Below are 14,852 nucleotides of genomic sequence, written 5' to 3'. Positions count from 1 at the left end.
CTCAGCCAGATGTCCATGTCTATGACTATGTCCTATGTCTCCCTCGTATCCACTGTAAACTTTCTCCTTCATACCTAGGAGTAGTGCCCCCTCCTCCCACCCCCTTTCTCTTTTCATTCAGGAACAAACCTTACTACGGAAATTATACAGTAGACCAGGAGCCCAGAAAGGTGACACACAGAGGGCTCAGGTTGTTTAACAACAGTGAGTGGTGCCCATGATATCTGTAGCCTCGTTAGTCTTAGGAAAGGCACTTCAGGCTGAAGTTTGTAGTAACTTTATTTTCTAAAAATATGCCCTAAAAGCCCATCCTTACTTATTTAAAAATAAACAGAAACGAAAAGCTTATCTGCACACAGGCTCGATGGAGTCAGCCCAGTGCCCCTCGGAAAGCCTTCAGGTCCTTCTGGAGCAGTTCTGCACCCGGCCTCTGCAGGGCGCGGGCCTCCCAGCAGCTCTGGACGATGTTCTGCAGCGTCTTCCCAGTCAGGGAGGCGGTGAACACCGCCCCTGCCAGTGACGGGCGCAGATTATAGGCTACCACTGCGTACTGCACGTACTGAGGCTCGCCGGAGTAAGGCACCTCCCTGGTGGTCATCTGCCACAGGGTGATGCCAAAAGAGTAGATGTCGGCTTTGGGCGTGGCGATCTCTCCTTTCAGGAGCTCCGGAGCTTGGTGCGTGTACGTGCCCCCGATGTGGTGAAGGGACGCCTGCCGGCACCGCAGATCCTGAAGCTTCTGGGAGCAGCCGAAGTCACTGATCTTACAAACGTCCTTCTCACTGATCAAAATGTTCGCTGGCTTCAGGTCCAAGTGCAAAATGCTTTGTGAGTGGAGAAAAAGCAGGCCGTTAACAATATCTAGGGAATACTTGAGGCACTTTCCCAAACTCAGTTGCTCTCTGCAGCTGAGAGGCTCTGGGGAGCGGGTGGCACCGTAGATGACTTGGTGTAGAGTCACATTGCCCCCAAACTCCATGATTATGGTACCAAGGCTGTTGGAACCTTCCGGCGTGCGCGTGCTGGCAGCCACAACCCGGACTATGTTGTCGTGGTGCAGCCTTGCAATGTTCAGTTCAGCCCAGAAACTCCGCTGGGATGCACGTAGGTTCCTGGTGCACTTGTTCACCTGCTTGATGGCCACAGGAAGACCGTAGTAAGTGGCTTTGTACACCGAGCCAAACCCTCCAGAACCCAGCCTATGCAGCAGGCATACCTGTCCCCAGTCTATGAAGCACCAGGCCAGCCGGCGTGACAGCCGCGGGGCCCGAGGAGGAGTGGCCCCCAGGAACTTCCCCGCCTTCCTCGAGGCCACCAAGGGGCTGCTGCAGGACCTCGAGTCTACCGTTGGCGATAGCTCGCGAGGGAGGTGGCGACACAGGATGAGAGGCGAAGGCATTACACCCTCAGATGAGACAGTCACAAGAGACACTAGGGAGAAATGACCAGGAACACCCAGGGAAGTTTGGAAGCATGGCTGAAGGTTTCCGCCTTCATCCCATTTCCCTTCTTCTTGTATTCCCAAAACCAGCCACAACTGTGCTCTCACATCTTGCTGCTCAGCAAGGTTGTTTTTTTTTTTTTTTTTTTTTTTTTAAATGTATCAGGTGGGGTTGGGCGTGCAGATGAAGCCTGGCAGTCTCAGATGAAACGATTGCGCTCTCACAGCTAAAGTGAATCCTTAGCAAAACAACCTCTCACCTGTTAAACAGTACTGGCCTGCCCCAAAGCTCACCTCTCCTTCCAACTAATTCTTGAATCATAATACAATGAAAAAACATTTCAAGGACCTTCTGACGATCATTAATTGGTCCTTAGACTGAAGAGAAAAACAAAAGTACAGTGAACTTGGTGCACACTTTTCAGGCTATAATGATTGTTCGTGCTAGTCTCCAGCTGCATTAAATCAGTCCCAGCAGCTATTGGCTGCAAGAGTTGCAGTACAAACAGCAGACACTTGTTGAACTACTTGCCAGGGTTATTAGATGCAACCTTCATAAGAATTAACATCTGTAACTTTAATGTCTTTGATCCAAATACAATCTCGGATAAAGGCAGAACTCGTACCTCCTAAGTCCATCAGAAGGGAGCATTCTGACACTGTATTTCATTTAAACAGCAAGTTAAGACTCCTTAACAACACACTGACTTCTACCGTCCCTTCCTTTCCCAGGCAAGTTAGGTCACAGAGCAAGCTTGCTTCAAGACAGATTCTAGACTTCACAGCAAGCAAGTTCCTGGAATTTAACGCAGAGTTGGAAGGAGGAAGAAAGGGACAAAGGTGATTGTGATGACCATAGCTGAAAATAACAGCAATCATGGGGAAACAGGAGAAAAGCCAGGACAAACAGACATGCCCAGAGTCACTGGTCCCCATCAGATACTGAACATAAATTCAGGGTCTGGCCGTCAAACCACACATTCGTCGTCTTTGGTTTTATGATAATGTGTTTGCTTTTCATGCCCTATCTTCCGGGGAGTAGGGAAGAACAACAACCTTGCTCTGTTCATTCAAAAACGGTTTCTCAAAGTGGTTAGGAGTTACACTTTCTAGCCACGCAGGAACGTGTTTTTGTGCACATGGTGATAAGTGGTCAGTGTTTATGTGGCAGCTGTGTCCTTCTGACTTCAAAATCACAGGTTTCGAGAAGGCAAGTTGATAACAGAGAGCCATGTATGTAAAAAACTCAAAGTTCACGAAACTCCAGGTTTCTGCTTGATGGTGATGATATGGTTTAGTGTCATCTTGTACAGAGTCTATAATTGTTAGAGCCTCGATGCTTTATGTAATAAATTAGGAAAGTAAACATTTAGGGAGAATAAAAGTTGAGTAGCTTCAAATATATTAAGGGACAAAATGTTAAACACATAAGCAGTGGAACATTTTAATAGAACCCCCATTTTGTACATGTATATCAAACCCAACTGAAAAAGGAAAACAGTGAGCGTGACAAAATTTAAGAGCGCTGAAATTACTCTGCAAATTTGCTCAGCCATCACACAGATAAAATTACAGTTCAGGACTATGACCTGTGGATTTGAGGAGCTTTAAGAGTAATATGATAGGTCACCTTGAACCTCTGGGTATCACACAAAATACACTACGATGTGATTTATTATTTTGTAATATTTAGTTTTAAGACAACCTCATAAACACTTCACTTCTAAAGTCCAGTCTAGTATTCATCCAAAATGCAAGGTATCTGTGAAAGGGTGAGTTGGTGTGTGTGCACAAGTCTGAGTTCATTCTGCCCACCAACCGTCTACTCGAGGCTTTTAATGGCGTGCCCACTGCCCTCTACTTGTTTCCTTTTGTGGGTATTTAAAAGTGCAGATGGATTATACCCTGATAACCCCATCACAGGCTGCAAACACTAATGAGTGGAAATGCATTTATTAAATGCTTTGCCTAGCAAATGTCAGAGATGGTTATTAACCCCACGACAGTGCTACAGAGGAGCATCCTTAGCTCAGGGGAGGTCTGTTGAGTCCATAAAGATGCCGTATTCTACAGTTAAAACACTGTGGTTGGAGTCAAACCAAGGAAATCTGGGAGACTAGCTGAATTACATCTTACTATGGAAACTGACCTTACTCTGAAAAGTTCTACCACTATCAATTTTCTTCCCTTTAACACCTAAGTTCTTATCGTGATTTTAATTAACTTTAATGCAGACTTTGTGTCCACATGCATACAATATTTTGGTATTTTCCACCTAGGATGGGGTTAATCAGGGTGTAACCCATCTGTAGTTTCAAATACCTGTGCACATGCAGTTAAATCCCTTGGGTCTATGGGTGGTGGATCTCAAGCAATGGGTTTGAGATTTGTGCATGCAACACAATCATATTTTCACAACTACGTTGCATTTCCGGTAAATACTGAGATTAGAAATGAAATCTTTATCTCAGAAATGGATAAAGCCTGGTTTTAGAGGTAAAGTACAATGGCTCTGGGGTTAGATGGCTGGGGGTTCTTTTGTCCCACCACCTCAGTTTCCATCCCTGGAAAAGACAGTAAAAGCACACCAAGCCTTAGGTTTTCGAGGAAGAATCAGACTCCAAATTCTCCTTTGCTCAAGATATATAGTAGACAGCATTTAACTATGAAACTCATAGAAATAAAACTCTGGTATTCGGGGGCTTATACCATATAAGAAACACAGACGTGTTAAACAGCACTAGGTTAAAATAATCTACTGGGGCTAAATAAATTCATTTTATTGTTAAGATAAAAGTTTAAATCGTGTTTTCCGGCACTTTCGTTTTGAAGTTAAAGATATAAAAGCCCGTCGTATTATCCGTAAATGTCCAATCCACGGAACTTTAACTTTAAATCTGATCAGGTGCAATAAGGCTTTGTGATCTCCAAAGACAAAAGGCAACATTTGAAGATAACAGGGCAGGTGCGACCTAGGAATGTAAAGGAGGCAGCGCTGGTCCTGGCCCCTCCTGAAAGTGTACACATCTGTTCCTTAGATCCAGGCTTCAGGATCTGCGGACATCAGTGTGTTTATCAGGTGTGACAACAGATACGGAATCTACAGCTCCCCGGACGCTGGTCAGCGTAGGAGCCCCTCCAGGCTTTTCCTTCCTGCTCCTGGTTCCGGAAGTCGAGCGGCGGCGCCTTCGGACCCGCCCGGTGGCTGCAGCCCGCCCGGGGGGCTAGTGGCTAAGGCCCTGGGGTCCCCAGACGCCACCGAGGAGCACCCCGCCCCCTTCTGTGCAGGCCAGCGTGTCTCAGGGTCGTCGCGTAACCGTTGGGAGACAGTTTTTAAAAAAGGTTTTGAAACTCCACAGATGTCATAACGACGCTCAGGGCCCGCGTGTGGGGGTGGGGAAACGGGCCACCGCCACGCTCGCGCACGCGCAGTCCTGAACACAGGCTGATCAGGGAGCTGGGCAGCCTCAGTGAGCTCAGGTTACATCCAGCCGGATTTCCGAATGGCGAGGGTGGAAGTAGTAGTGTATGGGAACCCTTGGTGTTGTTCCCTCCCCATCCCCCCGCGCTCCCTTTACAAACGCTTATTAAGATCGAAAACTTTTTGACTTTAAAAAAAAAAACAAACCCAAACGTTAAAACATAAACGAATGCATATCTTACAAAAAAATCCCAACGCAAAGATTCGAGTCAAACTTGAAAACACGTCACTTATTTCTCTATCTACTTAATGGCAAACATTATGCTTTTTATATTCTTCTGAAACTTGACTTTTATGCCTAGGGATAGAAGACTGACTTGTTTCCATATCTATGAAGTGCGCATAGAATTATTTCCATTTCCCTGCGATCAACTTCGAATTTCAGAGGCTGTCTACATTTTGTAGGACTGAAGCAAGCCTGAGGATGAAACTTGTGCGCTCGACTTGGTTCTGTCCCTCATAGAGTGGGTCCCTACCACCATCTGGGCTGATCACTTGAATTCTTTTATTTTTTATTTTAACTCTGAAGATTTACGTTATATTGAAATACTCTTTTTACTTGATAAAATTTCAATACACACAATTACAGACTTAATACCAAAACTTGTTATAGAGACTTTTGAGTTTAATGATATCTTGCAGTTTTCTCATCTTCTTGATCATAAATTATTCATGGATATTTGAAAACACACCTGACTTTAATTTGGTGATTCTTCATTTCTTTATTAGAGCTTAAGGGATTATTTTGTTGGCTTCTGTCTTTGAGCAGAAAATACTATAAAGTCTGTATTTCTTACTGGCGGTAAATTAAAATAATAACACTTTTGAATAAAAGATTCAAAATTAATACAGGCTATTCACTTTATCGTGTTAATTCATTTTTTGCGTCTGTGTCAATATGGATATATGACTCTTCATACATCTAATTATTAAATGAACCACACTAATAATTATCTTTTATTGTTCAAACTGACTCTCTTGGGCAATGAGTGGACCCTGTTCTGTTTGGCATTGTCCCATTGATTGGAATTATTTCTTGTCCTCCTAAATGCGGGTTGGAGCAGGTTCACAGTGCCTTGTAGAATCCATTTCTCAAATGTACCCCAGCAAAATGAAGCTGGAAATTATGACTGCAGAGTAACTTTACAGGTAAGTTCATTTTCTTCCTTCTTTCCTCTCTCACTTTAAGAAACAAAAGTTGGAAAACATACTCCTTTCTTCTAAAAGGCAAATATTCCTATTGATTTTTTAAATTTAGTTTTATCAGTATTTTTCTCAGTTAAATATGTTAGTTATTATTTTTTCTTCCGGAGTTCTTAGTCATAGCATCCTGAGTCTAAGCAGATATAGCATAATTACCAGCTTTTTATCTCAGGAACTATAAATATAGTTCAAGATTTCTTGCAATTACTTTATCTTTACATTGTTAGTCACTAAAGATTCACAGTCACATTGTTTTTCACATAGTAACTTACGCTGTAAGGATTTGCATGATGCATAGCACGTATAATTATGCTAAGGTTTGGTGGTGTGAGAGAAGCACAGACTTTAACTATTATCCCAGGTCCTGAATGCACTCTCCAATGCAAATTTGCTGCAATCCTTCTTCATTAGCCTCCTGGGTGCTAGACTTATGGACATGAGTCCCTGTGTCTGGCTCCAAACCATTAAAAATCATTACCTTCTAAAAAGGTCTGCCTTCTAGTTAACCAACAACATCTCTGGAACTGTAAGAACCTTTTAAAATCTGCACTCTCTCTCTCTCTCTCTCTCTCTCTCTCTCTCTCTCTCTGTCTGTCTGTCTCGGGTTTCTTTTATAACATATGCTGTGGTTTTCTCAATTTAATATAATCACACATCACTGAACGTTACCATGTAGAAAACAAAATGATTCTCTAATTTTACTACAACCCAATGTTGGCCCCCTCCCCACCACACCCACCCTCCTCGTGTTTTTTCCTCCCTCCTTCCCCCTCCCTGCTGCATTCCTTTATACATGAAACATTTCACCCAATGGCTCTTCTTCCTCTTTTTCTTCACAAAGAGTCAAACCATTCATTATTCATTTTCTGATGTTTGGCAATGTAGACTTATGTGAGATGAGATTTCACTTTTATCTGTTCTAAAATGTTCAAATATACCGCCATTACTAGACAGAAGAAACAATTCCAGTTGTTTGTCGGGTTTGCCTTCCTATTGCCTAGGGGACTTTAGGGCTAATAATTTGGGGTTTAATATGTATGAGATTACGGGGACCATCACAGTGATGTTTCCAGCATCCGTGCCAGGCATCTTGGCAAGTCAAGCATTGGGAAATGTGTGAGAACTCCACACAAGGTGAGCTTAGGTGATTGGGGAGTGGGGAACGAGGAAGACGGTCCTCCTTAGGTCTTGGCTCTTGGACAGGAGAGATGGCTCAGCTTGCTGCTAAGCCTGATGCTTTGAGTTTTATCTCCAGGACTCATGCGGTGTAGGGCAAGAGCATACCCCGACAAGTTGTTTGGTGAACGCCACATGTGTGGTACATGTGTGCTCCCAACACATAATAATACAAGTGGATGTAAATTCTTTTAATAAAGACTTACTTATTTTATGTGTATGAATTGTTTTGTTTGCATATATGTCTGGGCACCACATGTGTGCGGTGCCTCAAGAAACTGGGAGAGGGTATTGGGAGTTATGGACAATTTAACCCAGCACATGGTTCCTGAGAACCAAACCTGGGTTCTCTGCAAGTACAAGTGCTTTAACTGATGAGCTATCAGTCCAGTCCCACTCCTCTGTCCCTCCTTTCCTCCCTCCCCACCTCACCCGTCTCTGTCTTTCTCAGTCTCTCTCTCTCTCTCTCTCTCTCTCTCTCTCTCTCTCTCTCTCTCTCTCTCTCTGTGTGTGTGTGTGTGTGTGTGTTTATGAACTCTAGCTGAGGGAAAAGGATTCTACAATCAGCATAGACACACACACACACACACACACACACACACACACACACACACACAGCAAACCAAGACAAAAATGCAGGTGAGAGGAAGCTCAAAGGGAAACAGGCTGATAAAAGCCAACAAGTTTATCTGTAGCAGCCTTTTTGGATAAATCCAGGTTTCCTGTTGCTCCATATTTTGTGCAAATGAAGATCGTGGTTTCCAACTTTAAGACTCAGTCAGCTATAGTTATGTACTACATTATGTCGTTCTGGCCAGTGAGAGGTGACCCATGCGATGGTGGGCCCAGAGGATTATAATGGTACTGACAATCCCTAGGATTTAGTGACATCTTAACACACCACATCACACATGTTCGTGGTGATGCTAACCACATAAGAGGAAAGCAGTACAGTTAGGTGTATCGTGCAATTCTTGTTCATATGCATTTGATATTCTATTAGTTTGCAATAATACCTTTATCTAAACGAAGTTTCCTGTAAAATTAAATGGAATTTAGCCAAGAACTAATTCACCATATCTTCAATGCATCAAGAGCCCATGTTGATCATTGGCCCACACCATTCAAGGTTATGTATTTCTGATGATGGAATTACCTACCCAGACACTCCTCAGTCTATATCTCTGTCTTGAAGCAAGTGCGATTTCAATACTAATCTACACAAAAAGAGGAAACGTAGAGGCTCATCCCTTACCCTGCTACCCAGTATTCTAAGTTTTACTTGAGTTTTTGATGTATATGTGAGACAAGTATGGTGAACAAATATAAATAACTTGATTGAATAACTTTAGTGTTCCCTTATTGATTAGAAATCCAGAACATTTCTGATGATGACTGTTCTCTTTGCGGGGCTACCATGAAGCAGCGAAGTCCTGCGCATCCTGGAGAAGCAGCAGAGGCTTAAGATGTCTTCCCAGTGGTGTTCTACGTTCAGCTAGGAAACAGTAAGCGTGAGGTAAAGGTAGGCCCTCAAAGACTTTAATGGAAACTGGAGCCAGGTTCCAATCCATTAAGCCATAGCAGATGGGACACCTGACAAGACAGCAGCAATGCACCCTGGGATTGCTGAGGAAGACCATTTTTTTCCCTTTAGAGTTTGAGTGTAGCATTTCCTTCACTTTGCCTCCTTCACTGGTAGTCTTTCTTCTGCTTAATTAGATCTGTAGTGATTTTCACTGGGTCTTGCATTGGCTCACTGAGTTTTTTATAGCTAGCATTTCTATTTGGTGATTTTCAATTTTTTGAAACTTCCTTGTTGAGTTTTCTTCCATGCTGGGTGACTTTTCCATCCAAATGTCAACTTTCTCATCCATGTTTAGGACTTCTTTCATTATGAATCTGCTCCCCACCCCAGGTTCCGGAGGGAATCCATTCGTGATCATTTTTACTATTAACATTTTACAAATCGCTTCCTGGCACTTTATCTCTGTGAGTATCTCTCTACTCAATGGTTGAAGACTTACATCCTTTGAAGTGGCTATACTCCCTTCAGTTTTCATACTTCATGTGTTCCTAGTAAATAATCTGTACACTTGCTTATTTGGCTATCTCTTTAATCTATTTTTTTTTTTTGGTGGGAGGTGGGAGTGGGATGTCTTCTTATTGAGCACCTTACTTTTGAGGTCTCATTCTCCAGGTCTACTCAGTGAAAAGCAGACAAACAATTCTAAGAGTACCATCAAGCTGTACAAGATATATAAAACAGATGAAGGTAATTAGCCAAAACATTTTTTAAAAGAAGTAAAAAGGAAAAAAAATTTCAATAATAAGAATCTCAATTGTAAATCCAACCTCAGATTTGATCAATATAAAAAGGAAACCACAAAATAAAAAAAAAAACATGAATTTTAAAGAAAATGACCACACTCCCCAATAACACTATTAAAATCATAGCAAAGAGGGAGGTAGGAGCAAACACAAGTGTCAAGAAAAAAAAAATCAAAGAAAGCAAAGAAAAAAAGATGGTCTAATAATGAAAAAAAATGTGATAAATTAGATGAATGTATAAAAAGGACTTAACAACGCATAGAATTAACTATGGTGCTGGAGAATATTCTAAAATGTAATGAAGTAATGGAAGAACAGGAGCAAGAAAAGGGGAACGATGCTGGAGCAGGCTCTGTCTGGGACTGTGGCTATTGGACATAGTAGATCGATTATGCTAGGAGGGAGGGCTAGTTGAACTTTGCGGGCTCTTTTCTTTCCAACGGTTTATGCTGGTATTGAGCCTCAGTAGCTTCCTGTATTGTGCCTGTTCCCTTTCTCAGACCCACAAGTTAACTCAGTTTCAAACACAATGTTCTCTCTCAAGATAGCACCTGGCTCCTTCCTTCTTTCATTCGGCTTGATGATGTGGTATCCCTTTCCACTGCTAACACAACAGAGGAATCATTCTCTCACCAAAACTTGCAACTGGGTTTAAAGCCTGTTAGGGCTGTAGGCTTGTCATGAAGATAGGATTGCCAGTCTCTTTCCACCAGGGCTGCCTGGCTTCCTTTTTAGAGGAAATTTTGTTTGTTTGTTTCTCTATCCTGTACCAGTGAGCTGTATGCCTGGAACTGTGTTTGTCGAGGCTTCTTTTGTATGTATTGCCTGTGTGGATTTCCATACTTTTCAGGTATCTTATCAAGACCTTGTGAAGTTCTGAAGCTCTTCCTCTCATCTCAAAATAGAGTCTGTTTAACCTTGTCCTCAGTCTTCTCCTTAGCTGAGCCATATGGATGAAGCTTCTCATCTGTGATTGTATGTGGAATCCAGAATTATTTGCTATGATTTGCTAAGCTACACATTAAATCTTTGCATTATCACCAATACAAGGAGTATAAACGGTGTAAATAGTTTTTGAAAGTTCTAGCTCTTTCTATGCATGCTTTGCAAATTTTATTCTGCCAAAAGCTCATTATCATGATGGTAGCATGATGAGTTGGCACGGTGGATATCTGTAAAAATGTTCAAACCTTGTCGGTAAGTGAAGAGATGACTCTTTTTCGCATCTATGCCCCTGGGAAAAAAATTCTTGAGGTCTTGGCACACAAGATGGTAGCCCATGGCAAGCTTTGTTCCTTGAGCACATCGGAATTCAACAAGGAAGGAATAATAGAAAAGAAAAAAGACAGAGGACAATTTCCGAACTCTTGGCAAGTAAACAGTACACCTCCAAGTATACTATGTATCGGAGGGAAAAATCTCCAAGGCAAATATAAAATCTACTTTTGTGGGACATAGACACAGCAGTGCTACAATGTAAAGTTACAACATTAGATGCTGACCTCTGGAAAGAAAAGACTCAGATCAGTAATCTACAATTCACGGGGAGAAAAGGCAACATCAACAGAGCCCAGTTGAGTTTACAGAAGGAGATACTTGTAGTAGAAAGTCAACTGAGAAAATCTGTAGAACAAAGGTAGCTTTCCACAAAGTTCAACAAATTAGGCCGATCTCCACGAACATGACACGCAAAAGGGAAGACGCCCATTACTGACCCCTCTGGAAGAATAGCGCCTGCTCTTAACTGCTGAGCCATTTCTCCGGTCTCTGCTCTCAAAAATAGATAAGGAAGCAGAAGAAGGACCAGTTGGGGAAAAGTGGTCCAAGTGGGGATGGGGGTGGGGTAATCTGGGGTGAAAATACTCAAAAGTCATTATATTTACCAAATTGGAAAAATACAAATAAAACCATTTAAAAAATGTTTAATAGCCTGTCCCAAAGGCATTGCAAGTGTGACTGCTGTGTCACATGTGTGGCAGTAGGTGGCAGAGAGAGGCTATGTCTACTTTCAGTGTTCCAACCTAAGAACATCATAATGATTAGTACCCTAACATTCCTAAAAAAAAAAAAAAAAAAAAAAACAAGCCTGGGGGTGGAGGTGGGGGTGCACAGACCACACCTGAGATGACCTCTGCCCGGCGCCATAATGCGTGGGAAGGCTTAGCGTTTTGGCCCTCTATGGAATCCCCCAATGCTGATAGGCCAAGGGAACGTTCCCATTGGACAAAGCATTTCTCCTCTTTTCTGTAAAGAACAATTCACCACCACATAAAAAATTCCCCCGGATCGTGCTTCCCCACTCCCGGAGCAGTGTCAGAGGAGACACTAAACAAACCGTCTGTCCCTCCTGCCCCTCCCTCTTCCACCCAAGGACTCCATTAAAAAACAAAGGAGCTTCCACCTGCCTTTCCCATTACTCCACATCCCCCAATCCAACTAGGGAGAGATCTCTTACAAGCCTTGGAGGTAGTTCTTACCACGCAACCAGAAAGAGACCACATTAGGACAGAAGATATTACTATAAAGAAAATAATATCCAAGGAGACCCTAAAAACCCTCCTCCAAATCACCCCCAATTCTAAGGGCCACTGTTAGGTTTAATACTCCCTGCCTTGGTTGGCTCTCCAATGAAGCCATCTGGGTCCCACAGTGGCCTCTATCAAGGGGGAAGCTTAGAGCCCCCACACAGCTGGTAGAATAAGAGCTGTTGCTACAAGATTTAAGGGTAATAAAACCATGTGAGTCTGTGAGTCCCCACAAATAGGATTACCACACATCTCAGCCATCTTTGCCAGTGTTCCCCTATTAACAATAGTCAGATCTTCATTACAATGAGATACTTAATGGCCTAGAAGCTTGGCCAATTAGTCTTTCTTCCCAGACATTCCTCCCTGCCTGGCCCGAGAAGGCCCACCGCCATCGGGAGCTGTTGGGAAGTCCTTCGAGTACAGAGCCGGGGGCTAATCTCCCATGGGAGGCCTCCCTATGTTCCCAGCTACGGCCGCCATTAATCCCAAGCCTACAACCAACCACGGACAAGTCAAGGATTTCCACCGCAGGACCAGCCGGAGTACCCCTTCTCTTGGCCCCAGGCAATCCTGCCCATGGGCCCCACTCCGTTCGCAACTTTTCCTCGGCATCCATCAGTGCTAGGGTGTACAAGAGCCTGGGAACCAGACAGTCCCCGGTCTCTTTGCCGGTCCAGGCACCCCGGAGCCTGCTCTGGCTGTCTGTCCCCGTGCCTCAAGACTGTGCTTCCTCACCCCCAGAATGGTGTTTCTGCGGCTTCCCACAGCCCAACACCCACCTGGTGGCTGCGTGGAGTAAACAGGTCAAACTTGCCTTGTCTTGCCTCCCCAGTGGCCATGCCCTGCAGTGGAGCAGACTCGGGACCCCCCCCACCCCCCATTAACCCAACAACTTCTTCTCACTTTGGCCCTAACTGTGCTATCAAGACTCTATTCTTCCTTTGAACTTTTCTTCAAAGGTGGCCTTTTCATCTCCTTCCAATCTACATTTAGGATTTACCAGCCAAGAAAAAACAAACAGGGAAAACACAGAGATCAGCCTGCTTAGAGCACACAACTGCAGCAGAGCATCACAGCAGAGCAGGCCCCACCCCCACTATATCTTAGGCTGGCCTAAGACAATGGGAAAGTTTTCAGGTTTTGTTTAAATGCTTGTTCTCTCTAACAGGAACACCTAAGACAACGGTCATGCTTCTCAACCCAAGATTTTCATGTCTCTTTATCTAAATGTTTATTTTCTCCCTAGCATTCCTGATTTATATACAAAACAATTTCCAAGTTTCCTTTAAGGTTTAAAAGTCATCTAATCTACTCCCACAGGTCAAACCAACTATACTGACAACCATTATTTAATCCTTAATTAACAACCAGTTTTTTTCACAGACAAACTGTTACTGCCTATCCCCCATACATAACTAACATGGTATTTTCTTCCTCAGTCATCCAAAGCAGAGTTAAAGGATGCCTTCCATGACTACACTCCTCAAACACCCTTGCATTTCTAGGATCATAACAGACCATGATGTGCTCCCATGCTCCCAAGCAAACCATCACAGGCTTAACCCATGCTACCCATCCAATGCAGACATCCCCCTGCTGGTGTTGTTCTCCTCTGTTGTGATCACCCTACAGGTTTATCTACAGTGCTGCTCCCACAGATCCAGCCAATGTTAATACCCTCAAACTGTACAACCAATGGAACAATTACTTGGTTCAATGATCCTTTGTCCTCTCAACCCCCACCCTCATCCCTTGTTACCACTCTAGCTTAGTTGTACTACCTCTCCGGCCTGTTTAGTGTTTTCTTTTGATACTCCAATCCCATGCAAAAATTTCACTACAAATGACACCTCCCCTTAAAAAAAATAAAAGGGGGAGTTGCGCGGTGGCAGGCTGTGAAAGGTACCCTGATTCCTGGTCAAGACAGGTCGAATCCCCGGAAACCCTAATAGGGATGGCAGGCGCGGATGCCCAGCCTCCTAGATCAGGGCCACACTAGCTGCAGCCCCCCACAAACCCCTGTAGAGAGGTTTGAGACAGCCCAGTTACATAGCAATGCCCCAAACTCCTCCTCCACAGGTGAGTACGTGATCACCCGGTTACATAGGCTCAAGAAGATCAGTCACAGAGGACAACGCCCCAACTCCCCCTCCACAGGTGAGGACGTGACATAGGCTCAAGACAGATCAGTCTTAGAAACAGGACCACGGGAAGCCCTGGGTCCTGCTAAGACTGAACCCCTAGTGAACTAGACTGTTGGGGAGAGGGGCAGCAAGGGGGGGGAGGTTGGGAGGGGAACACCCATAAGGAAGGGGAGGGGGGAGGGATGTTTGCCCGGAAACCGGAAAGGGAATAACATTCGAAATGTATATAAGAAATACTCAAGTTAATAATAAAAAAAAAAAAAAAAAAAAAAAAAACAGGACCACGCCCCGAATATGTAGATGAGGTCTTCTCCAACTCTCAAGCCAAACCAATAGGAAGTACCTGCTGTCAGACACTGACCCATTCAAAAAACTGTATTTAAGTGTTGTGTTCAGAATTAAAGGTGTGCAAGAATTATTCCACCGTCTGAGAGCATCTGTCATAAGAGCTGTAACAACCGCTGCTTGGGGAAGAGATCTGCTCTTCCCGAAATTGCTACCAGAAGCTCCCCTGCACCCCTTGCTGGCTAGTCAGTCTCCTGCACTTAAGT

The 14,852-nt window shown here is 43.7% G+C and overlaps 1 protein-coding gene and 1 non-coding gene across 2 annotated transcripts; one reads left to right on the top strand and one right to left on the bottom strand.

The window, feature by feature from the left end:
- Positions 1-261: 261 nt before the first annotated feature.
- Mos (MOS proto-oncogene, serine/threonine kinase) lies at positions 262-2,239 on the bottom strand. Its single transcript, XM_032908689.1, has one exon. The coding sequence runs from the start codon at positions 1,397-1,399 to the stop codon at positions 371-373; it is 1,029 nt and encodes a 342-aa protein (XP_032764580.1). The 5' UTR covers positions 1,400-2,239; the 3' UTR covers positions 262-370.
- Positions 2,240-11,558: 9,319 nt separating this feature from the next.
- Positions 11,559-11,684, top strand: LOC116906454. Its single transcript, XR_004388710.1, has one exon. It is a non-coding gene; the product is annotated as a small nucleolar RNA SNORA17 (small nucleolar RNA).
- Positions 11,685-14,852: the final 3,168 nt, after the last annotated feature.

The sequence above is a fragment of the Rattus rattus genome, chromosome 7, assembly GCF_011064425.1.
Source record: "Rattus rattus isolate New Zealand chromosome 7, Rrattus_CSIRO_v1, whole genome shotgun sequence".
Classification (NCBI taxonomy): Eukaryota; Metazoa; Chordata; class Mammalia; order Rodentia; family Muridae; genus Rattus; species Rattus rattus.
The sequence above is the reverse complement of the archived record's forward strand: the minus strand, read 5'-3'. Positions and strand labels throughout refer to the sequence as shown.